The sequence below is a fragment of the Panthera pardus genome, unplaced genomic scaffold (genome assembly GCF_024362965.1).
Source record: "Panthera pardus isolate Hobbes unplaced genomic scaffold, ASM2436296v1 HiC_scaffold_17, whole genome shotgun sequence".
Classification (NCBI taxonomy): domain Eukaryota; kingdom Metazoa; phylum Chordata; class Mammalia; order Carnivora; family Felidae; genus Panthera; species Panthera pardus.
This window is the reverse complement of record NW_026526732.1, coordinates 51,015,177-51,041,314: the sequence shown is the minus strand read 5'-3', so window position 1 is coordinate 51,041,314 and position 26,138 is coordinate 51,015,177. Positions and strand designations below refer to the sequence as shown.

The 26,138-nt window shown below is 46.6% G+C and overlaps 1 protein-coding gene across 8 annotated transcripts in view; it reads right to left on the bottom strand.

Annotated features, from left to right (window-relative positions):
* Nucleotides 1–998: 998 nt before the first annotated feature.
* The window catches only part of FYN (FYN proto-oncogene, Src family tyrosine kinase), a 215,591-nt gene continuing 190,451 nt past the window's right edge, over nt 999–26,138 (bottom strand). For all 8 annotated transcript variants that reach the window (XM_053904567.1, XM_053904559.1, XM_053904561.1 and 5 more), the window contains 2 exons: nt 14,107–14,238; nt 999–2,654 (listed from right to left, as the gene is read on the bottom strand). In XM_053904567.1, the coding sequence (XP_053760542.1) occupies nt 2,446–2,654; nt 14,107–14,238 (341 nt within the window). In that variant the 3' untranslated portion in view covers nt 999–2,445. The remainder of the gene's footprint in view (nt 2,655–14,106; nt 14,239–26,138) is intronic.

Here is a 26,138-nt window from a genome sequence, read left to right as displayed (position 1 = left end):
TTTCTAGAAGAATCTCTTTTCAAAGCAGGGTATATAACCTTTTCGTTTTTTTTTTTTTTTTTTTTTTGTTTTGAATGACTGAATCAAAAACACACAACAATCCTCCAGAGAATATTTGCCAATTATCCAACCTAGTGGGACGTGAGGATTAAAAACAAAGTTGTCTTTAAAAATATCTCGAACGTGTTAATAAATTGCCCAGTAATGTGATGGTAATTGTAGAGATCTTTGAAATTTTATCAATTTAGCAACTGCATCAATACCAAAAACAATACCATAAAGACTTGATTGATTAGCCAGAAAATCCCTTTGTTTTATCCTTTTTTTTTAAACGTTGGAAACCCTTTCTAAATATAAAGATTAGTTCAGCAAAAAAACTCTCCTTGTATAATCCCACGATAGCAGTGATCTTCGAATCACAGGGTCTTAGATCTGTAGGAACCAGCCGCAAATCTCATCCGACCCCTTCATTTCTGCATTCAGGACCCTAAACAGAGGTGCCAGATGGCTGTTCGAGGTCCCACAGTTGAATGAGCGCAGAGCCAGGCCTGGATAGTAGGTGCAGTCTACCCACTGCCCCTCCTACCACACCAGGTTGCTTCCCTGCTTAGCGACATGCTTACGGATGTAGAGGGCCACTGGGAAAGACATATACTGACTCTAGGGGAACAGTGCTTCTTCTTGAAATTGTCTTTCTCCTACAAGCAGGATACAGAAAATTCCAGTTAGCGAAAGTGTCTGGTAGATGAAAATATTAAAGAATGCTTAATCTTGCTCTAATGATCCTCTGAACTAGCTAGACAACAGCCTAACCCTTCTGGGGGGCGGGGCAGGGCAGGGGGAGAAGTCCCCACTCTCGGTGTTCTGAATGTTTCTGTCATTTGGAAATCATTGCACAATGGTTAAATTCACCAGGTAGCTCCTTGCCACCTGGCAGTGGGGCAGTGTCACTGTTCTAGCACCTTCCATGATTTAAACAAATGAACAAAAAAAAAAAATTCAAATGTAAAATGCTCTCTTTTTAATTACTAAATTAAGAAAGTTAAACAATTTAAAAATGTAAACTCACAAATAAATCATAACAAAAAAAAGGAATTAAGATTTCAGAGTTGCTACCCAGTATTAAAAACTTAACAGAAATAGGTTTTTTGATTTGTTGTTAAACATGTAATTCAAGGTTGGTACAAACAGCAACTAAAAATGTAGTACTTTTTTTTTCCTTTTTTTCCTTTTTCTTTTTCTTTTTTTTTTTTGGTGCATCCCCATGAAATGTAAAGTAGTGCATAGTTATTCCACCGGAGACTTCTTGGACATATAGAAAGTCATTTCATTAGCAGTACAGGATGTTTAAAACACTTATTTTACAATGGGAAATGTACAACCCCCCCTCCCCCAAGTTTTAGTTGCATGAGAAAGTTTAGCAGGTTGCCAAGACTATAACGCTATGGGTTTTAGACCATTTAAATGTGGTTACAAGGTTTATTAAATAAAAAAAAAAAGTTTGAAACATTTCAGCATTCATATTTTTGTACAAGAAGTACGTGTGGTTATCCACCTTCCAGTTCCCCTGGTGCTATTGGCCGTTGGCTTGCTTAAACACGCTTTTAGGTTTCAAGACCAAACTGCAGTTAAGTCAAAGCAAATACTGGAAACAGAACTTATGAATCCAGCTCTGGAGCTGCTTTTGAAAAGAATCAAAGTAACAGCCATCTACAGGTACAATCATGAACCAAAAAAGTGCAATCTAAATTAAAAAAAAAAAAAGGATCATGCTTTGCAAAAGCCAAAAAGGATGCCACTGGTGTGCAGAGTAATACCAGGGCTTTTACGCAGATTTGGCAGTAAAATCCTCACTCTGGGTCCCGAGGCTTTATGGCCCGGGTTGGCCATGGTCTCCACATTAGCACCCACGTGGTGTATATACAGGGACAGATATATATATATATTCATATTTATAAAAAAGAAAAAAAAAACAAACACCTGTCCTGATTGGTTTTTGTTAAAACATGAAAAAAAATTTTATTGTTTTAGACAAAGAGGCCACTTTTGGAAAATAATACTTTTTTTTTTAGTTGAATCAGGTGAAGACAGTTAAAATCACATAGGATTTGCATTTTAAAAAAAGGAAAGCACTAGGATTGTTGGCACTGGAGTAACTATTTACACTGAACAGAGGTTTGGCCTTTTACATAACATCAATACAATGCATTTTCCAAAGTCTGAGAAATAACAAGGTTCTGTCTCGTATGCTTCACAGAGGAGGTTCGGATTTGGGGACAAGTGTCATTAATGAGGGCCATGGAAGTTCGTCAGCTTCAGAGTCACATGCAATCTGATCCAGGACGGCTCTCGCTGCTCGAGCAGCAGCCGGCTACGGAACTGAAAGCTAATGGGGAGGGGGCGGGGAAGCCTCTTGGATAAGGCCTCTCTCTGCAGACCCAGGTCTCACAGGTTTTCACCAGGCTGGTACTGGGGCTCTGTGGCGGTGAAGTAGTCTTCCAGGAAGCCCTGCAAGTACTCGAAAGTGGGCCGCTCCTCCGGGTCCTTTTTCCAGCAGTGGATCATGAGCTCGTGGAGAGAGATGGGGCAGTCCTGCGGACAGGGCATCCTGTAGCCGCGCTCCACCTGCTCCAGCACCTCCCGGTTGTTCATGCCTGCAAGACAAGGCAGTGAGTGTGGGCCCTGCCGCTCCCCTTCCTTCTACTTTGAGCCTGCACGTGGTTCAAGGGGCACTGCTCCATTCAGAAATAAACAGGAAATGTGCAACTGCTACCGATGAATCTCAAAAGCATTGTGAGTGAAAGGAGCCAGACACAAAAGGCAACATACTGTATGATTCCGTTTCTGTGAAGTTCTAGTAAAAGCAAAGCTACGGTGACAGAAAGCAGATCGGTGGTCGCCAGGGGTAAGGGGAGGAGAACGTCTGCACAGGGGCTGCAGGGCACACTGAGGGGTGATGGGAACCTTCGGTTTCAGGGCTCAGCAATCAACGGCTGTAAAGGCCAGATAGCAAATGTTTGAGGCTTAGTGGGCTGCATACGATCTCTGCCGCAGATTATTTTTCTTAATAGCCCTTTAAAGACACACGAAAGAAAAAACAGGTGGGAGTTGGATTTGGCCCACAGACCATAACCTGCCAACTCCTGTTCTAGATCTCGTATGTGGTGGTGTGACTAGTTCATGTTTGTCAAAACTCATTGTGCTCCTAAAATGGTTGAATTCTATTGTTTGTAAATTACAATTCTGTGAAACTGATAAAAAATATGAATGAAGCAGGCAAAGAAACAGAAATCCATGGAATGAAACATACACTGTCCATGTTGATAGCATCTAGAAGCTCCACTTACGAACTTCATAAGTTCGTTTTGCTTGTGCCCGGGCAAGCTTCTGGTGCCCCCCCCGCCCCCCCAGCCCGCACCCCCAGCTGAGATCTGCCATCATGTCGGCAAGGCTGGGTACCATCTGGCCCAGCGACCCCGAGGTGCCCTGGGGTTTGGTGACTTTCATGGGGAGACAGGGCGCCTCCGGGGGCTGTGTTTACTGATGACCTTGGACAGGCCATCTATCATTTGAGACCTCTGTGACCCTCTGGGGGAACTGCCTAATGTTGCGAGCTCAGGCTGCACAAACAGGAGACAGTTGGGGAGACTGCTAACCCTTCTGGAGGACGCAGCCTCCCTGCACGTTGGCCTTCCTGACAAGAGCAGGAAATACCATACGTGGGGTGAGGGGAGCGCCCTGACCCTACTCCAATCACTGCCAGACACTATCCTCTACTTTTCCTTCCTTTTCCTGCCATATCGCATTCTGCCATCGCCTGCCAAGCACTTGTATGTTTTGGCTGCTCCCTTGGCCCCAAGTCTAATTTGGAATCCTTTCCAACCTCTGACCTGGTTTGTTTGTTTGTTTGTTTTAAACAAAATATGGTTTCAAGCCATGCAGAAACCGAGATTTTTTTCCCCTATCTCAGGGATACAACGAGAAGACCATAGCATATACACGAAGCAGTTTCCTTTAATTCTGGAGGAGCTGGGCCCAGGGTGTAACCTTGTCCTGACTTCTGGGGTCTGTTGCCATTCTTCTTGTTTTGTTGTTACTTTTGGACCTGGGTTTATCCTGTGGCCGCCAGCCATGACCCCGTCAGTCACATGCCTGTACAAGCCCTTTTAGGATGCTTTCTTATTCTCTGCCACTGTAACTTCTTGTGATAAAATCCATATATTATTCCTGCTGTGTTGAAATAGGCTTTCAATTTAATTATTCTCGCATAACCTTGCTCATGTTTTGGGAGTGACGCCCCGTTTAGTGCGAGAGGTTTAATGAACCAATGTGGGCCCCCTGCCTCCATGCCATGCCTGATTTCACAGGTGCCCTCTTCAGTTGGGTGTTCAGTCAGCTCTGTGGCTAATTAGCTTAAATCCTCCTCCAACTGCTGAAAACTTATTTTGAAAACTCGGGATGGGGTGAGGAGCTGGAAGCAAGGGGGAAAAACATGATGCTGCCAGGAGAACGTCCTGCAGACCTCTGGACAAATGGAGTGAGGGGCAGGGGACAGCATTTCCTTATCCACTGTCCCTAAATCCCACAGGATCTGCAAACCAGAAGTGCTGGTAATTCACTTGGCAGCACAACTGATCTGAACTGACCTCATTCTGGCCATAAAACCTGAGGCTATTTACTATTTTTGTTGATTCATACACCCTGCTACAGAAATAAGAATGTATTTGAGTACGGACTTCTGCTTCAGACTCTCCTGGGATGTTATATAATGAATGGTCCATGCACTGTATGCATGTTCTTTAAAAAAAAAAAAAAAAAAGTCTGACTCTGAAGCACATATGGGCCCGAAAGTTGTGGCTGGCAGCCTCTGGCCCGAGCGGTGGCAGCAAGAACAAGTACATCCCAGGCCAGAAAGGCGAGGGAGAGAGGGTAATCTCTTGTGAGGACTGGCATTCTCTAAAGCCTCTGCTCTGTGTTTTACTACAGTCCTTGGTTTCATAATCTCTCAGAAGCCATATGACCCAAACCTGCAGAAATGCCCCCTTGTCTCTGCCCCTGCCAGGAGCCTGTAGGAACTGGGAGGAAAGACAGGCAGAAGGTCTGAACATCAGAAGGCCTGACAGGCCCCTTCCGGAGATGGTTTCCCCACCCCACCCCCCCGCCCCCAAACGCCTTCTAATGCTTTATTCTGGCATCGAGACTGTCCAAAATGGCACCACAGAGTTTAATTAATCATTCTCCGATTGCTCTGTGGGGTTTAGGTCAGTAAATGTTTCATTTCATTAAAAAACAAACTACTCAAATGGAAAGATTTCATGTATTTCTTTAAACTCTTAATCCAATCTCTGCCAATGGAAAGTTTAATTGGCCACTTGGGTCAGGCCTATTTTTCCAGCGCTCAGCCCAAGTCCCAGACACAGCAGATAGAATAACTTGACCCGGGGCGCCTGGGTGGCTCAGTCGGTTAAGCATCCGACTTCAGCTCAGGTCACGATCTCGCGGTCCGTGAGTTTGAGCCCCGCGTCGAGCTCTGGGCTGATGGCTCAGAGCCTGGAGCCTGCTTCCAATTCTGTGTGTGTGTCTCTCTCTCTGCCCCTCCCCCGTTCATGCTCTGTCTCTTTCTGTCTCAAAAATAAATAAACGTTAAAAAAAAAAAAAAAAAAGAATAACTTGACCCTATACCTGTAGCATCCCCCGAGACAGCCTGCTTCCTGGGCGGCTGTAGCCAGGGGGACCCACATAGGCCACCAGCAGGCCCATGCCGGCAGTCACGTGCCTGCTCCTTGTCTTGCTCCTCCTCTTTCTTCTCTTCTCATGCCTCCTCTCCCTGGGCCTCTCAGAGCGCAGGGACCATATGTAACCAATTCCACACACTGGGCCAAAGCGAAACATACCAATGACAGCTTTGCCAGAAAAGCGGTAAACAAGATAATACACCGGCTGGTGACGACAGCGTGAGCGGGATCGGCTCTTTTCCAACAGTCCATAAGCCAGAGCCCACACGGCTGACCTGCGGACGGCACCTTCACAACCCTGCACAATCGAGAGCTTGCCCGCCAAGCAAGGCTTAGGCTAGTTTTTACTATACAAACAACTGCCGGATTAAGGGGGTTCATATTGAAAAGAATAGTTTCCTCAGCAATAAGAATAATTTTGAAAAATCATTTCAAGAATTTGTTTCTCTTTTTTCTCCCTTTTTAGTGGGGAGAATGCTAGCAGAGAAAGAGAAAAGACAGAAGCTTTAAAACATGGCATACGGGCATGTTTTAGGGAAATGCGGTCATCAACAGTTTGGGCCTCCGCGTTTCCTGGTAGGGGCTGCAATACAGACCCTTTTTCAGTGGGAGGGTGGCCTCCACCACCAGTCGTGGCTGACTGTGGGAGGTGTCATATTCACAAAGCAAAGCTGGGTGTGTGCCCTGCTTCCCAACCTCCACATCGGAGGAGGTCCCAGGGGCTGGGGCCTCAACCCTGTCGTCTTCTGACCCCGCCGTGCGGCCCCTGTCCTCTCACGGCGTGGGAAAATGGGCCACTCACGGCCACCCTCACAGGGTACTGCTTAATGGTCCTCAGTCCACGGAAACCTGTGGGGCCTGCTGGCTGTCCCAGGGTTTGCTTTCAGATTCCTCTTCCCCAGATCCTCCGCTGGGCCTCCTGTCACCACGGATTTCGGGCTTGCCCGGACATGGTCAAGGAGAGAGCATTGTTTCCAGTCGGTCTGCCCAAAGCACTACAGCTGAGACTCTGCAGCCAAGTGGACTGTACTCACTTCCTGTTGTTAGGACTAGATTGTCCTTTCTAAATCATTTTGCTGGCTTCCTCCTGATTTCTGAATTAGGGTCAAGCTTCCAACTCTCACTATCGATTTTCCTGTGTGTGTGTGTGTGTGTGTGTGTGTGTGTGTTTTCTTTCCCTTTGCTCTTTGTTGTCTTTCTCCCTCCTCTTCTTTTAAACTTTCCTATTCTTCTCCTCTAAGCTACATATTAACTCAGTAGAGCCTCCCTTCCTTCTTTTCTTTTAGGTTCTTTAGAGAAGGAAAAAAAAAACCAACCCTCATTTTCACTGGCAGAGCCGCTGCACTACTTCTGACTCTGTATCCTCTCACGGGGTCTCTCAGCAGATGACCTGACCTCCCCCGGCCTCAGTTTCTTCATTTGTCAACAAAATTGTCAACATTTGTCAACTGTGCTCTTAGCTGTTTGAAAAAAAGACAAAAAACGGTCTTCTATGACAGAAGAGGGTTTTGCTTTACGGCTTCCCATTTGTGCAGCCCAGCCTCCTAATACGGATCTCGGAGGGGCCGTCTCTGCACCATCAGGGATTTTCCCTGTTACCGGATCAAGGCTGCATCTGGATTTGACCATGGGTTGCAGGAACCTGGATTTTTGTGCCATGGAAAAATTAAGCACTTTAACAATGGGCATGATGTTAGGTTATCAGACATCAAGATTACTTTTGCACACTGAGCTTTTCATTCAAAGGACATTATGCTCTATTGTGCATAAGGCTTTCGTCAGAGGCTCCCCCTTGCTTCTCTGCATAAACCCTGTAAAAATCTCCTTCTGTTTACTCGTCTGTGTCTGTTGAGCAGTGCTGTGCTAATGCCAGGGGAAGGAGAGCTATGCTAATGGTGCTTGCTCAGCACGAGCCTGTGCTACCAGACCGTCACGTGCTCTAGTTGTCTTACTGGGCGACAATCAGGATGTGTCACGTCAGGTCTGGTGAAGGATCAAAGTACAAATTTAGGGCAGACAGATGCTGATCAAAGAGCATAATGAAAATAAAGGAGTGACATTGAGAAGGCACAATAATGAGTGGTTTTGTTTCTCTTGCCCCATTTTTACCAGATACCCTCAGGGCAGCTGCTTTTATTATTTATTTATTTAGTTAATTTTTAAAAAATGTTTATTTTTGAGACAGAGACAGAGAGAGAGAGGAGAGAGAGAGACAGACAGACAGACAGACAGCAAGCACAAGCGGGGGAGGGGCAGAGAGAGACAGGGGGAAAGAGGATCTGAAGTGAGCTCCACGCTGACAGCAGAGAGCCCAACGTGGGACTTACATTCAATGAACCTGAGATCATGACCTGAGCTGAAGTCAGGCACTTAACTGACTGAGTCCCCCAGGCGCCCAGGGCAGCTGTTTTTATTAAGTCTGCTATATTAGTAAATACAGAAGTGACAGCTACTCAGGTGCCATGATACACAATTTTAAAGTTGACCACGCAGTGCTGAGAAGAACTCTTTTGTCCCAGAAAAGAAGTGAGGAAGGGGGTGAGGGTGTCCATTGGGAAGGCCATGGAAACACAGCTGAAATGAGGGGCAGCAGAATGCAGGGCTCAGGAATGGAAAGTTCCTCTCCGGCTGCCCTCTCCACCTGCATTTTCCTCCCCTCTTTTCTTCCCTCGCCAGCCACACTGGCTGAGAGAAATCTTGTAAGGATAGGTGGCAACATGACTCCTGGGCATCCAGGCAGGATTCCCTCTCTGGGGGAACGTCATGAGCTGAAAGGAGAAGCCCTGGGGACTGTGGATGGGCGTGGAGAGGGCAGAGGGCAAAGCACCCCTGGCTGACAGTTTTCATTCTGCTTCCCATTTTCCTGCTGGAAAGTCTAATCACTTCCTACCCCAAGAAAAATCTGCTCTGTCGGCATGCTGAGCATAGCAGGAATAGTAAGAGTGTAGGTGATGAAAATGGGCTGCTGAACACAGAGGAATGTATATCTACGATTCAGGGCATCTGAGTGGGGCAGAGGGAGGAGAAGGGCAGGATTTCTAATTCTCTAAGGAAGGTGGCTTCTAGTTTCACTAATTTCCTTTGCCTCTTCGAGCCATTGTCAGGTGACTGGATATATTCATGAAAGCCAGGCAGCTGTCACTTATTTAAAAGATTTGAAAGTGCTTCAAATGCACGGACAAATGTGATGTGCTTAAGAAAATGACCCTGCTTTGCTAGATCCTGCCAAAGGCACAAAGCAGGTGTTCAGTTGAGAGCCAGGGCACAGGATGGCCAGAACATTCTGCCTAGAACAGGGTGGAACATGGTGTTTCAACTGACCACAGTGTCCATTTCCCAGAAGAACTCTGAGGACAGAGATTATCTCGTGGCTGGGACAATACATGCTATATTTACATGTGGAGATGATGGAATAGAGTTGAAGGCTTTAAAGGTTCTCAGCCAAACTAAAAAATCTTGTTTCAAAAACCTCATAGGCATAATCTGTGTTTTGTTTTTTTTTTTTGCTATCCCAACTATCCGTCCATCAATCCATCCATTGAAACATCCAGCCATCTATCCATCGATCAATCAATCCATTCATCCATCGCTCCACATGCTTACACTTACTGAGAGTCTACTATGGGGAGACACTGCTGAGCACTGGCAACATATAAAGGAGCTCCTGTCCCTTGGCAGCTCAGAGCTGCTGTGAAATACAGACACACGGTCAGGGACTTTGACAGAGATGTACCAGGTATCACGGAAGTGAGCACAAGGGGCGAGCCGCTTGGTATGGACACGAAGAAAGCTACACGGAGGAGGCGATGGCTGGGCTGGGCTTTGAAGGATTCTGAGGCAGGCAGTGAAGCCGAGAGAGCGACTCACAGGTCAGAGGGAAGGGCTGGGGGTGGCGAGAGAGAACTCACGTCAGATCACGTCACTCCTGCTCAAGCCCTTCAGTGACTCCCCATCTCACTAACGGTGAAAGTTAAAGTCCTACTAAGCACCTAGGAAGGCCCCATCTGATCTACCTGGGGGCCTCTCAGAACTCCTGTTCCCTCAGCTCCAGCCGCACTGGCCTCCTGTTTTCAGGGCCTCGCTGTCTCTGGGATCCTCTGAAGAAAGACTCCCTGCCACACAGCTACCTGGCTAGCCTTGCTTCTTTCCAGGCCTTTCCTCAGATGCCACCCTCCACCCCCTTCTCCGCTTTATTTTTCTCCATGCTTATTACCACCCAGCCAATACCGAACATAGTCAGCTTATTATCTTGGTTCATTGTCTGTCTCTTCCAAGAAGAATAAACACTCATGAGGGCACGAGTTTCTGTCTGTAGGCTGAGTGCTGTACTCCTGGTGTGTGAACAGTTCCTGGCATACAGTAGGTGCTCAATAAATATTAAGCATGTGGAGCATGTGGAATGACTCCGGGAGATTTTTTTTTCCCCCTCAAGGAAAGGGTTATTAAGGACTATGCAAAGCTAAGTCTTCTGGAGTTTCTCTGGAAGGTGAAGGGAAGCCACAGACATTTTTAACTGGGAGAGTAAGATAACCGGGTCTCTGTTTTCTAGGATAACAACCTGGTGGTGACAGTGACAGAATGGGTGGAGGGGAGGAGAAACTGAAGCGGAAGTCCCACAAAGAGGTCACTGCAGAGTGGATGACAGCCTGACACAGGGCAGTGGAGGCAGAGAGGAAAAGGAGGAGGTGAGGGAGGTTTTGAAGGTGACATGACGGCTTGAAGTGCGGAACTCTGATTTTATGCATCAACCCCAGAAAACTCCTTTTACGTGCGTGTTTTCATTTCTCACATAAACAACCCCATCGGTACGAAATCCATTCTAATCTTGACGCAAAGAATGGTTCTGCACCTTGGCTCACAGAAAAGCAAGTTATACTGCTGGGCCTAGAATGTGTTCAGGTCAGGCTGCTCCCAGGGAACCTGTAAAACTGAGTGGTTCTTTGCAACCGTGTTCATCTCTGTGGCAAATCTCAGAAGCAACCTTTGTCTGGGAGGGTGGTGTGTGCGACTCCTGTCCGCTACCTCCCTGTTAATCTCAGCGTCACACTTCCGTATTTTTTTCTTTGGCTCCAAGGCTGTCATTCAGTTTGAGATTGTCCTTTTAATCCATTCCTTTTTCAGAACCAGCTAACCGACCAGGCAGCCCATGTTTCATTGTCTCCTCAACCCTTCTGCTCTTCATGGGGTCACCCCTCACATACTCCATTCTAAGCTTCTTCTCTGATTCTCCCTTCTGGAACTTCTCTCGTGCTGGGCAAATATGCCTGGCAAGCTTTATGAGCCCACGGAGAAGTCATCTCCCCTCCCTTGACCTCATCCTCGTCGTGCAGCCAAAGTACCTTTTCTCTGTGTGAAGGTGACAGAAGGTCATTCTCAGGTGTGAAAGAATTCAGGAAAATACCGCCACCTACCGTTCTTGCAAAAGGAATTGCTTAAAAATATACCGTAGCCAACTGCAAAATTTCTACATTGCGATGTCGGCACGAGGGACAGGCACTGGGACTCTATCCTCGGGTACCACCGACAGACACGAGGTTTCGGTGCGGCAGAGAAGCCATGCCTTGGCACACATTGACTCAGCCACGCCAACACCGAGGATGTGGACAGGAAGGTCCTTCCTTGCACAGTGACATCTGGATGAAGCTTAATGATGCTGTGCCTTAGGAACTGTTATCCTTCATTAAGGTAATAATCCTGTAATTGGAATTCCTCTGTAAAAGCCTCTCCCTCAAGAAGAGTTTACTGTAAGATACAGAAGTCCAATTAAATAGGATTATAACTACGTTAAAAAACAACAACAAGAAAAACACCCAAGAAGCACCCATGGCTAGGAACGGGCCTGGGAACACTCTTCTGTGGCTGTTTGTGGGCGAGGGGCAGCTCAGGCCATTCGCCTGCTGACAAAGCTCCCCTGGCCACTGCTGCCGACCAGCCAGGCCCCAGAGCCTCCCCGTGGTAGCACATGAGGCCCTCGCCCGGGGCCTTTCCAGCCGCACTTCCAGGCTTCACGTCATGGCCCTCAAATTCCTTATTCCTGCAGCTCCTTGAACAAGCACCGTTGTCCCAGGCTTTGCTGCCTTCCCGCATGCTGGTCCTTGTCTGGAACCTTCTTCCCTCTTCCTTGACTTGAGGAGGAGGCCCTACTTGCTTCCTTCTCCATGAAGCTTCCCAGACAGAACCTGTCCTCTTACCCTCACAGACTCGGGGCAGCTCTCCAAGCCTTCCGCACGTCAGCAGCTGCTCAGAGTACAGAACTATGCATAATAAAGTACACAGTTCTCGTTTCAAACTCCTTTGCCACCCTCACAGGATTCTGAGGGAAAGGTCCCTCTGTAGATACCTGAATCAGGTGCCCCTGACCCCACTATCAGAATTAAGACTCAAGGCCCACAGGGAGTAAATCCAAGTAATCCACTCCTTGAGGATCATTTCCTCTAATAATAGATAAGTAGCAGGAAAGACTGATGTCTTCCTGGATTTGATGCATCTTTTATCTATCTGACTGTAAATTCCATGAGTGCTGGGACTACATTTGTTTATTTGCTCATTGTTCTATCCCAGGCAACCAGAACAGTGCCTCACTCCAGGAAGGATTTAATCAGTTTCCTGAGAGTGTGAAATGTCTTATTTGTACTCATTTCCTAGGTAGAGTAAGATGCCTGGTGCAGTTCACACTCACCGACGCTCTGCTGAATGAATGAACCCTAGTCTGAGTTCTAAAATAAGGCCTTTTTCTTTATGCTAGAACCAAACTTGGTAAAAGACTCTCCCTAGAAGCACACACCTGCCTGCCTTCCCTGAGGCCCCAGCCCCTGCGCCTTTGTCTGGGTTTCTGTGTGCAACCCTGAGAAACAAAAAGCGGCTTTGTATCACTGAAAGGAAAGCCTTTACGAAATGCAAAACAACATTAACCTTTTCCCCTTCACTGCATTCAACACACTGCCCAACCGTAAACCTGGGGGATTCAGGGAGAAATTGGTTCAAAATTCAGGCCAAAAAAAAAAAAAAAAAAGGGAAAAAAAAAAAGATGCCTTTTATCTTCAAAATCCCAAGACCTGCACATTTTCCCCCTTGAGAAGCAACTCAAAAACGCCCCTGCTGTGCTCCAGGCCCCTCTCGGGCAGCCCTTTCTTGCATACTGCTTGGCTCTCTTGGAGAGCCTGTCCACTGGTGCATGCTGGGAGGAGCCGCCCCCGCAGCAGGAGAACGGACTTCCACCTGCATCTCGAAAGGCCCAGGGCTGGCGCTTCAGAGACACGGAAATTTGTCCATTTTGTCTCTGTGCCAGCCTGGCTCTCCTAGGAGTCTCAAGGCCACGCCAACCTGAAAAGAGATCCTCTTTGCTTCTCTGCATTCTCTGAAAATGACCAGAAATAATCATAAAAACGAACAAAGGGATTACAAATTAATCTGCCCTCGCTGTCTCCTCTGACTGCAAAGATAGAATTACAAACCCAGGATTTGCAAAAGACCTCAATTCCTCATTAATCTCCACTATCGTTTCTATCTTGGCTATTTTTTTTTTTAAGCTCCTTTCTTAGGCAGGGAATGAGGGGGAGCTATGTTCTTTCTTCACTCAACAGTAACTGAAAAATATGTCCTTAACATTTCAGAAAGCAGATTGTCCATGTGCTGTAATATAACCACTAAAGCGTGGAGGTGAAATGGCACGAGTGTCCTTTATGTCACCATCTGTCGAAATTAATGAATTTAAGTGTGGAAAACCTAAATCTGTGGTTTCTTTGAAAAGCATGAATCTGACAATCCTGAAAAATTCCAGGGCCTAAGAATCTCTAATTTCTTTATGTTGCACTTGTTCTTCTAGGGCATATTTTGACTGTTCAGCACAGGGCAGTGAGTGGCCTCTAAACTGTGTTTCGCATGTGCCTCTGCTCTCTATGGCCATCTGGAGCTGGGGCCTGCAGAGAGAACAGGTCCCGGCATTTTCCCGCCAGGTTCACTCCATGGGTCAATGCTACAGTGTAATCAAAAAGCACATCTCTTTCCTGGAAGTGTCTGCAAACTCGATTTGGGTTGAGTTTCTGCCAGCCACATTTCTGCTCCTGGAGCCACGGATGCACACTCCTACTGAGAGAGGAGAGATTCCATGCACTGGGGTGGACTGCAACCTCATATGAGCTGCTGTTCACATGACTCCTGGCATACAGTGCATGGTAGCTGCTTGCCTGCATGATGTCCATGGTGGCTCCCAGTTCTGCTTTCCCATGGCTAAATACCTGTTCGTGTTCTTTAAACTCGTGCACAGCAGAAAGCTGAGGATGGGGCTTAGAAGGCAAACTGAGAAGTGTCCCCAGATGGTGCTGAGACAGCATCCAATCGGGGGCCCATTGCTGCCAGGTCCCGCCCTTACCTGGGTATGGCACTCTTCCTTTGGTGACCAGCTCTGTGAGTAAGATTCCGAAAGACCATACGTCAGACTTGATCGTGAACCTCCCGTACAGGGCTGCTTCGGGGGCCGTCCACTTAATGGGGAACTTTGCACCTGCAGAAAGAACATGTGATTGATTACTTGGCAGGCAGAGAGCATATGGCACCGGGTATGGGGCTGGGGAGGAAGAGTGCTAGGAACCACTTTCACAGGAGCAAGTTCATAGAGGAGGAGGAGAAAGTGGTCAATAAGGAAATGGAGTACAACTGACTACAATTGAGCAGCTGTGGGGTCTAGTGCTGGCTCTGTGACCTTAAGCAAGCTAGTTTAATGTTAACTTGCCCACCAAAGGGTTGGGAGTTCAAAGCTCCTTAAAGCTCTGGTTTCTAGAAACTGGAATCTATGATCACACTGAATGTCACAGGTTTGGTCTGGATAAGGGGCTGACCTGCGATTTAGGGAACTCATTTCATACGTCTATTCTTTTGCTTTGAAATTATGTCATATTTTAATAAATATATATAGTATTAAATCATAATGCTACTCTCATGAATTCTTTGATATAGAAGGACCAGAGTGTGTTCTTACGAGGTACATAAAAATCAAATCAAACCACCGTGATTGTCTCAAGGTGAAGACAATTTACTGTAGCCCATGTATTTTGTTGAAATGGGCTCTATGGCCTCCTATATCCACAGCAGAGAAATGATTTTGCCTTTGGCTACTTCCCTCCACCTTGTCTCCCTGAGAGTGGCCATCTTTGCTTCTGGGATAGTTTTTTCTTTTGTACTATATGATCTCTTGTTTACCGCCCAACCTTTCTCCTACCAGCCCGAGAGGGTACTATTTAATAATGTTTGCTTTCAAAGAGCAGTCTTGCCTCAGTGACTATCTTAGGAGTCTGATTTCTCAAGACCAAGCAGCAAATTCATGCCAGTCAGGAGAATCTTTTCTTTGAAATTTCTCTGATCATTAAAAGAATCTTCTCTCCAATCTAAAAGGAAGGCTGTTCTTTATAAGGCCAGTTGTGTGTATGGGGAATTAAAATTGATTCGGCAGCCTGTGCGCTCACGTATTAGGCTCAGCAATTATAAAGCAGTTCTAGATATCTCATTGAACAAACTGAAAGAAAAACACAAGGAATTTTTGTTACTGATATAAACACAATTATATGTTAAAAGCATGTTAATTTTACATAGTAGCTCCTACAAAAACCATACAAAGGCTGACAGAATCACAAATTTTTGTGGTATCTTCTATGAAAAGTCACAATGTGCAAAAGTGGCAAATAATTAAAATCTTTAAATTAGTATGGTTTTAATAACCAGAGGTATGATAAATTACAGCAATTAGATTTTTGTTTTAAACACAGTACATGATAACATCTTTAGCAAATCTGCCCTGGCATTTTCTGGCAATATAATTTTCCTCTCCATCTCTTTTATGCCAGTGTGAAATGAAATTAAAAAAAAAATCCTACTATTTCATTATGTGGCATCTCACATTTACACTGGAGCAGAGAAGTTATTCTATGGTTTTCTTTTCCTTTTATGCACGGAGTTATTTTTAATTAGCTGTGTTTCTCAAGCATAATTATTTCTATCTTTCCTTAAGTGCTGCATGATTCCACACAAGGCCTGGTATTCTCTGAACAGTCATTTTGTTTTTAAAGTTTCTTTCAAAGCGTTCTTCTGTGTGAGAACCTACCCTCGAGCATTCTGTTCACGCAGCTTTGGACTCTGAGCCGCTGGGATTAATGTGATAGATTTTCTTCAGTGTCGAGAACAGACTTTGCCCTGGACCAAACCTCAGCTGGAGTTCTCTTATTTCAGAGAATTAAAGGTATATTAAATTCATTCCTATTTAAACTATCTCTTGAGCCAAATGGCTTGGAAATCTATGTCCATCTCTAAAAGCAAAAAGAACTTTTTTTTCTCCCTTGTGCAGATACGACTCCTGTAAACAAAATGACAAACAAAAGGAGCCTTTCTTCCCTTCTTGGAATCATTCAACATTCGTGAAGGTGTGTATGATGCTAACAGTAAACCGCTCAAAATTTGGATAAAGTCACTTTGGATTTTCTGAGAGAAGATTTCATAATGTGAGCTTGAAAAAAAAACCAAACCCAAATGTCAATATATCAGCCATTTGTGCTAGTCGGCTTTGTTGTTTTCTCATTACATCATCTACAGCAAGAATTGTAATATGTAAACCTTCAACAAGTAGGTTCAGACAAAGGCTGTAATCGATCTCTGATAGGAAACCATTTGTGGATATGTGCTTTGAGACTTAGTAGCAGGGGCTTACGTAAATAAACTTATTTTGCATTAGTTTTCTTTCTGAGATAAGCAATATGTTTAGTTACACCTAATACATTTTGGAAGAAAAAGAAACAATATCTTTGTCCAATTTCTCCTACTTCTTTTCAATCTTAAAATAGCAGCCACTGTTGACAAAACGAGCTTCTCTAAAGACAACTCGTATTTTCCTTTTCAAGGCAGACAAAAGGTTAATAAATTAAAGCAGCGATGATCTGTTAGTCATTAACTATGGTTTCAACAAAAGAACTGATTGATGTTCGCTCTTTTACTCAACTCATTACCTCTATTTCCGCTCACCTTGGTTTCCCACCTCCTGAGGGTACAGACGTAGTCCCCAATTGGGGAGAGTTCAACCCCCGGTTTGTGGCAGTGGTGGGTTGGGGAGGGTATCTCTAAGGAGATGCAGCCCCAAATGGGAAAGAGTTCAACCTGGGGTTTGTGGTGGGTGGGGGCGTGGGAGTGTCTCTATCCAGGCAGGCTGCATGTTGCAGACCCCGGCCTATGAGAACAGCATTGCTGGGGCTGTCTGGAATACCACCTACACAATCCCACGGGCAGCCTTGCTGGGGGCTGCGGTAGGCTCTCTCCTCAGGTGAAGTCAAGAAAGCTCAGAAACCTGGAAGGAATTCCCAATCTCCTGGGTATAAACACTGCCTTTCCCTTGAAAATAAAGTTCTGACAGGCAGAAAGTCAAGATCAAAGACGTCTTCTAAGCAGTATAGATTTGTAGAAAAAAGGAGACAGTGTCCAGAGGCCTATACAATGATGAACTTGGCTCTGTTATGTAACCAGCTGATTCGCTCTTCTTGAAATTCTCCTGTTTGGGAGCAGGATTCAGATGCCAATGCAATTTCCTTTCCTTTGCGTTTTATTCGAATAGCAAACTATGGCAGGTAGGATAATCTGTGTCACTGGTATCATGTAACACTCTGTGAACTTGTTCAATGTTTAGATGCACTAAAAAATATAGGAATTATCATTCATCATTGCTCTAGTTTCTACTTCTTACTGAATTTACTCTAACAGTTTAGGATTCTTTTAAGCCAACACACAAAACGATGCATGTAATATATATGAGTGTAATGCATGGACTTGAAACGCCTTTTCCACTGTTTCCTAGGTAGTGTCTGCAGATTTTGTACCTCTTAGGATAAAGCCCTTGCTGAAAGTCTGACCTGGTGTGCCACTGGGGCCCATGTCCTGGAACCACCTTCTGGGTAGGGTGTCTTTGCACTTGCGCCATTTACCTTCCTGCAATCGTGGTGAGGACCGGTGAGCCTCATGCTGAGCCATCAGGCACCTACATCTCAATCCTGTTTCTCTAAATTCTGTTGAGATGTGAACCGACTGGTCATGAGCTCGGTGTGACAACAGGGGATTGGACTCCCTCTCTTGGCTTCCACCTCTCTCGTGACCCCAATGTCACCTGCGTTTGTATCACCTGCTGGGCCCTCCCTCTTGAATTCCTGACCCGTATATCGGATTCTCTCCCCAGCCTCTCCACTGGGAGGCCTCAAAGGGCCTTTCAATGCAACATCCCAAATTTACCTTTCCCCACGGTTTGCCTTGTCAACCGCCTAGCTGATGAGACCAGAATGCTGCAAGGCCCCCTCATTCAGATGCTGCGTATGTCTGCCCATCGCCATACATTTTCCCTGAGTCCCCTTCCACCTCTGCTGCTTCACCACTTTTCATGTTGAGTCCATTTCACTCCGGAGAGTGTGTCTGTGTGCCTTCACTACCCCTACTCTGGTCTGTGCCTGCTCGCTCACGGTCACCTGTCTGGACTCCTGCAATGGCCTTCCCATTGGGCCCACATTTACAGTCTGGTCCCTCCTCCCTATCTGTCCAGCCTCTTCTTGTTATCCTGGGCCTCCTGCTCCTCCCTATCTCCAACCTGTCCATTGCCCCTCTCTGATGGTTCCTGCCTGCTGCAGGGCCACGGGGCAGGCTGTTCCCTTTGCTGACGTCCCTCTCCCGTGGCGAACTCTTGCTCCTTTGCTCTTAGCCTAAGTGTTATTTGCACAGGGAACCTCCACCTGAACACTAAGACTGGGGTAGGTTCCCTGGTGCTGTGCTGCCAGAGCGTCTTGTTCTTTGTGGCTGCTACTTTTCAAGGGCAAATGAATACGTTTGAAGTATGCCTCTCCCAACAGATAGAGACTGTCCTTGAGGGCAGGAGCAGGTCTTTCTGGATGGCCACCTTATCTCTAGTACTGAGCCCAGTGCCCGGTGCCCAGAAGAAACTAAAGAGGTGGTGAATGAGTAATTGGACAGATGCTTAGCCCTCCCAGCCTTCCTTTCCAGCCTGAACTGCCACAGCTCCTTACTTATTATTAGCTCCCTGCTCTCTGGAGGGTCCTCTCCTTGTCCTCAGTGACCAGTGTCACTGTCTGTCTCCATCTGGATGCCCTTATAAGGGTCTAACAACTGCCGACTACTGTAGAAAAGCATCTGTCACAAACTAATGACACTTAGAAACACCCGGAAAAACCTGTGTCTTTAGTGCCAAATGAAGCGTGGAGTGAATGTGTCTCAGACGGAGGGAACCCCAGACTTTGCTCTGTGAGGAGCAGGGGGTCTAGATCCCTGGAGTTGCAACTCGGGGTGGGGGTTATATCAGCAAAAAGACAAGGTGGCCAGGGGCCTTGGGAGCGTTCACAGCAAAACGCAGTGGAACATCTTTTTCCGAAAAGACTGAACAGGAAAGCAGGTAACTGGACGCCCATCGCTCACACTCACAGGCCCTGGTCTTCCTTATGAAAAATCAGGTTAATAGTCTTCCGGGCTTTAGGTATGAGGAAGGAGAGGGTTGTGGATTTATTTGGTTATCAAAGTTGGACCACAAAATAACATCGAAACCCCACTAGTGCTGGCTGGTTTTGTCTTCTCTTGTTTCCTACCATGAGCACTTCTGAGTTCTTCCCCTGTGGCCGGCACTGTACCTAGTGCCAGGGAGCCACCAGTGAGCTCAACCCCTGGCTCTCATGGAGCATGCGGCTTAGTCCGGGAAGGAGACAAAATAAACGAGTGGCCGTGATATATGTCAGACGGTGACAAATGCTATAAAGAATGATAGAATGGGCTACAAGGACAGATTTTACGGGGCTCTGCAAGGCCCACTAAGGACGTTGGGTCCCATCCTAAGTGTGATGAGAAGCCACTGGGGCTTGTGAGCAGAACATGACGACATCCCACCTCACTGTTTCTCCTTGTCTTTCAAATGTAGCAGACAATAGAGCATTACCTCGAGAAAGATTTACGATGAGAAAGAATGTGAAGAGCATTTCGACTTTTCAAAACTCTCGAGAAGCATCATGACATTTTGAGGCCCATGGGCATCTATCAGCAATCAGTATCGGATAAGTTATATTTCTGTTGTCACCTCTGACATCATATTTAACTAGTGGCTCTGGTCACATTTGTGCTATTTTTAGCACACTTTTCAGGTTTGAATAATACCAATAATCTCAGCAACAAAGGAGTAAAATAGCATAGTCCAAAACTGCAAAGCTCAAACATTTTTATGGGAAATGAATTACTTATCTTTTCTGAGTTTATTCTTCCCCGATGTCCCTCCTTCCTTCCCAAGCCTTTCTTGTGTCTCTGCTTTAGGCTCTTCTTCATACTTCACTTTCTTTTTTTATTTTTTAAGTTTATTTATTTTGAGAGTGCAAATTGGGGAGGGGCAGAGAGAGAGGGAGACACAGAATTCGAAGCAGGCTCTGCATTGTCAGCGAGGAGCCCCATGCAGGGTTCAGACTCATGAACTGTGAGATCAAGAGTCAGACACGTAACCGACCGAGCCACGCAGGCGCCCCCATCCTCGTTTTCTAATGGCCTCGGTGTTGTGGACTCCTCCCACCCTGTTTACTCCCTTGGGGAACAAACACAGGTTCTCATGACTTCTGCTGCCCATCATCTCTGTATGAACAGGGCTGGAAATACTACATAGACTGTTTCTCCTCGGAAGTCCCAGTTTTTGATTCGCAAATGTCTAAGGGACAAAGCCTCTAGGGTGTCTCACCTTTATCTCAAATGTGGCAACTAACTATGAATCTAAATTCATCATTTTACCAACTCATCTTACTATGCATAAGATATTTTATTATAAAGGATATTCTTGTATTAGGTAAAAAATTTTACTAAAAGACTGACCTGACTTAAAAAATTTATTCTCACTATAATATTTTAGGATGCAAATGGCGTATCTTTTTTTTCCCTCCTACTATCCCTTTTCTGGGGGTCACATCATCATTCTGCCAGGCTGCAAAGCAGAAAAAACCTGAAAGCCAGCTGGGACTTCTCCCTTTCCTTAAACCTCTGAGCTAATCCATCACCAAGGTTTCTTTTTTTCTTTCTTTCTTTCTTTTTTTTTTTTAGTAATCTCTATGCATAACATGGGGCTTGAGCTCATGAGTCACATGCTCTACCAACTGAGCCCGCCAGGCACCCCATATCACCAAGGCTTCCTGTTTTCTTCTTTGACATGTCTCTCAAATTTTCTCTTTCTTATTTAAGCTCTTTGCTGAAACCTGTCTTGGGTCCTCATCCCTCTGATCAGTCCTCCTGTCATGGTGCCCTGCCTTTGGATCACTGTCCTTTCAGTGAGTCACTTAAACCAATGAGTTCATAACCTTCTCCTCCCCAACCTCATTGTGCCTCCCCACCCCCAAATGCATGAAGGCAAACTCCTCCACCTGTTTTTCATACCCATGTATCTGTTCCACTTTGGCTCTTGCTACCCCAAACCCATCTTCTAGTCTGGTTTGCTTTCTCAGAACCTATACCCTGCACTTGGCATAATCATACCTGTTTCTTGTTAGCTTTTTCTAAACATCTCCTCTCCTTCCACCTGCATAGCTGAAGCCTACTCATCTCAAGTCCCACCTTCTTCATAAAGTCACCTGTGATTACGCCAGCCTTCAGTGATCTCTCCCATGCACTTGGAGCCGATGCTATGAGTAACGGTTTAATGCTTGACAGTAATATCCACCATAATGGCTAAACATACTGAAGGCTTGCTAAGTGTCAGGCATCACGCTAAGTGCTTTACATGCAGGAGGTGCATACCAGTAACAGTCCTGTTCTCCAGATGAGAAAACTAAACAGAAAGGTAAAATGAGATGCCAAAGGACATGTGGAAATGGTGAACTGCGATTTGAAGCAGGGAGCCTGGCTCCAGAGCCCGAGTGCTTAAACACTATACACCGTGCGGCTGTGTCCACGTCTCCAGCATGTCTTTCTGCTAGTTCTGCATCGGTTATTTTTTTATCTCCTTAAATAGAATGTAAACCCTGGGAGGTCAGAGACCATGTTTTATACTTAGATTCCTCTACAGGACCTTGCCTAAGGCTAGTTAAAGAGCAACTGCTCAACAAATCTTTATCTGGCTAAAGGGTCAACCTAGCAATATATCTAACACTGTGACGGCCAAAGAAATTCTCTTCCTTTACACAGATTCAAATCAAACCCAAACAAGAGAAGAGTAAATACACGGCAGTGTAGCAAACTAATAGTTGTTTCCACCCTTAGTGTTATAGGAATAAAATCATCCTTACCATACTCTAGGACAGTCTGAGCGGATGCTCTTGGTGTGTAAGTGAAAACAGGAAGGCCAGCTAAACTCATTATGTCAGGATGGCGCATCCTAACCCCGGGCTCCATTCCAGTTAATGACGGTCCTATATCCCTAGTGGTCAGGCAGTCTATTTTCTTTGTCTCAGATAGAAATAGTTCTTACTTGATTTGGTTACTTACTATACTGTATGCATCTTCATGCATTAAGATGACGGCAGTGGCATTAGAAATGTTCAAATGAAGATGGCAGAGACTTCTGCTCCCAAGTCTACCTCCTGCACTAAGTGTATGTAAGCTGGCCAGGGATCAGGGAGAAAATGCTCTTCAGTGACAATGCAAATGGGCCCACCCGTGGGCTGCGCTGGGATTGAGGGGTCATTTGTGGAAGGCCCAGGGTGGCCATTTACGAAAGCAGTTTCTGAGTCAGCGTATCTGGGCTTGCACATTCAATTTACCGGGTGACCACTTAAAACCTCCACCAGTCTCAGTCTCCATGGCTGTAAATCGGGACAATGATAACCTCATGAGGTTGTGGTGAGAATTATAAACAATGTAAGGGGTTCAGCACAGCATCTGGTGCCTGAATAAATGCCAGCTATTATTTTATTTGGACAGTAATGCAAAGGCACTGAGTTGCATCAGGTTAGCCAAAGCTCTCCAAACTTTAAGAGAGGAAAAGAGGACGAAGAAAACGCAGTGTGCTCATCAATCAATTACTGAGAACTTACTGAGCCTCCAGTTAGTCCCTAGTGCAGTGGGAGGGGCTCCTGAGACAACCAAGCATGGGTCACCTCCTGCCGTAGGCCTTTCTAGGCAGCCAGGGAGACAGAGCTCACAGGCAAATCCAACAGAGAGCTAAACAGACTGTGGTGCTGGCTTTGGGAGAAAGAGGGCTCAGGAGAGAGGGAAAGAATGCACAGAGAATGGGGTCTCTGGGTAGAGGTGGCCACGCTGAAATGCTGCAGTGTGCCCCATGTTGCTCCCTGGGAGAGGCTCAGCTCAGGGGCCAGGACAGGCCTGGGTGGGGCCCAGCTCACATTATTGGCTCTTGGTGGAGAGTTGGACTGTTAAGCCAGGCCCCCCCCCCCCCCCCCCCACTGATTCCATAGCCCGGTTTCAGAAAATTTCCCCTCTGGCTAAAAAACTGGGCCAAGGTAGAAAAGGCAAAGCCAGTGTGGAATAAAAGCAGCCAAATCCTTCCTGCAGAGAATACGTTGGTGCCCTAATAGTTTTTCAAGGGGAAAAGGCATTAGCTTCAACCACAGACACCGTTTTTCTGAACCAAAGATCCATCCAGGGTCTTCTTTAATTATGAAGTCACAAGCTCTGCAAATTATGGCATTCAACATTAAATAATATTCAGTACTTCAACTTTAAAGTTACCCTGAGGGATAACGGAAAAGAAATCACAAATCATGCCAGTAACAGGAAGCTGATTACATTGGTGGGGAGGGGTGACAAGGCAGGACTAGGACAGGATATCCTGTAGGAGAGGTGAAATCAAAGCTGACCCGACCTGGAACTCAGTGGTTATTCAAACAAAACAAGGATTTCAAATCCAATAAAACTGGGCAAAGCCAAAACTCAAGATTTTTCATACTAGGCCAAAGGAATGACTTTCAAATTTCCCAAACGTGTCTGGAGTAATACAACTGTGTGTTTTCCAGTTATTCCTGCTGACACACGCTGTTGAAATTTCTACTATAGATTCATAAGGTCTTATCACCATGTTTTAAAAGTAAAAGTAAAGGAGAAGTAAAGGGTACAATGAATTCATATGATGTGCCCTCTGCAATGCATACAGTGAGCAGGGAATTTGAGAAGGAAGGAGGTAAGGAGGAGGGAGGGGGGAGTGCTGTCCCATCAGGGGTGTGGGTGGAGGAAGAAGCAGTTCGGCCCAGGAAGACACGCATCAAGGGCCAGGGGCAGCGCCGGAACATACCACAGAGACAAGGCTTGGCTGGCTGGGCACAGATCCAAAGTCTGGTGTGGCTACCTCCACGGAAGGGATATTCAGGCTGAGAGGGTAGAGGAGAGTCCCGAGGGAAGCCCCAAATGGAGGACCAGACAGAGAAGGGGTACAATCAGAACAACTAGACAGGGGGGAGCAAATCCAGCCTCCAGAGAGATTGGGTTTGAGGTTGCTGCCAGGGCAGGAGTCCTGGCATCTCGGAGTTGAGGAAGGAAGGGCGGGCGGCTAGATGGACTGGGAAGGACGGCAGAGCCTTGTGCGGAGGAGAACAGGACGCAGGCTGTGACAGTTCTTTTGCCATCTGGGGGGGGGGGGAGCCAGGAGGGGAGGGCACTCTGGCTGCTTGTCTCCCCACCACCCTCCTCCCAGTGGGGACCAGTGGCAACCCAGGATAATGCTCACTGGGGGCACAAGAGAATGAAATTCACTGGCCTCTCCTCTGAAATCACGGGCATTTGGTCCTCTTACTCTCAGGAAGGAAATCTAAGACCCATCCAGAAGACTCTGCTTAAAGTACAGACCGGGCTGGGCCGGCTTGTGGAAGTGGTTATCTTGGGTGGAACTGAGGAAAGAAGGAACCTTGCTAGCTATTCTAGAACACCAAAGCTCTGAGTAATTCCAATGATCCTTCCAGCTTTCTGAGAGCCAAATGAGAAGAAGCATCAGAATAAAAATTCTGACTCACAATTCCCATAGGACGGACACTACCTTTGTGGACTTTTACGCGGAATGAAAGACAAGAAAGCTGTGTGTAGGGCTCTGGAACCACCTGTATGCTGCTGTTCAGGGTGGTGAGAACTCGGACCTAAGTAAGAAACACGTGTCTGGGATGCAGCTGAACCCAGAAATCATTCCAGGAATCCAGCTACCTCCAGAAGGGGCAGTGGGCCTGGTTCAGTCTGACATCATTGCTGCAAAGGCTGTGTGCCTTCCTTCAGCGGGAAGAAACGGAGGCTTCACAATGTGGGGCAGTTTTCATCTGCACTGCCTGTCCCTGATTATCCAGATGATGCAAATGAAGGAGTTCCTTCTGCCAGCAAAGCAAGATGAGGAAGCCAAGTGACATTTTTGATGTTTGATGGCAGTCTGCAGTTCCTATTTACACACTTTAAAATCACAGAGGGTGACCATCTGCTTCCTTCTTGCTGATTACTAAGAAACGTGGGATGCAGAGACCAAGGACATGCTCTTGACCATTCAGAAACAACCGCCAAATTGCTCTGCCCAAGACAGCACAAAGGGGAAAGACACCCACACGGAATACAACATGTGACTGCCCAGTGCAGAGAACGAGGACAGATATTGAGGGGAGCGGGCTCAGTGATCAGGGCCTATCGCGGTCCCATCTGTTCCCCGCCTCCCCCCTCCCCCCCGGGACTGTCAGGGAGTAGAAGGAGTGAGAGCACCCCCTTCCTGCAGTTTTAATCTTGAAGGAGAGTCCAGGGTAGGCAAGGGTGCGTTAAAGTGCCTTTCTTTTCACTGTAATCTTTGGCTTTCCGCAAGTCCTTTCTACGAGGAAAATGGACGGTCAGATCCGTCTCCCTTTCCCGGGCAGAATGACCCACGGTGGCTCCGCAGATAAACAAAGCACCCCTCTCGGAAATGCCGCGGAAGCCCTGGGCTGTAAGCGGCAGAATACAAATGAAGCGCTTTTCTGCCTAGTGACAGAAATGTACCAAACTAGGCAGAACCGGCTCGGTGCAGGCAGCAGGGGTGGGAGTGGGGGGCTCGGCGGGGAGGGCTGGCTCTGACCCGGCTGAGGGCCGGACGTTCTGCCCGGAGGTGCCCCAGGCTCTCCCCAGACAGCCCCTCGGGACAGCCTGTAAACTCCGGGGGCGGGGGCGGGAGGGTCAGTCCAAACAAACAAGTTTCCTGCACAGTCCTTAAAACAATGGCTGCTTTGGAAAGGGTTTGCTTTTCGTCAAAGGATGGTTTGCTCCTCTCGTCTGGGAAGAATTAGATTAAATTCAGTGATTAAAAGGGTTCCCCGCCCACCTCCCCTTCCCTGACATTTGCCGTTCAGGTCACGGCACACTGTGTGGGAATTGCAATGCTGTTGTTGACGGAGAACAAGAAACGCATGTGCCGACGGGGACAGAGGGAGGTCATCTCATGGCGAGATCAGCCTTGATGTGCCACTG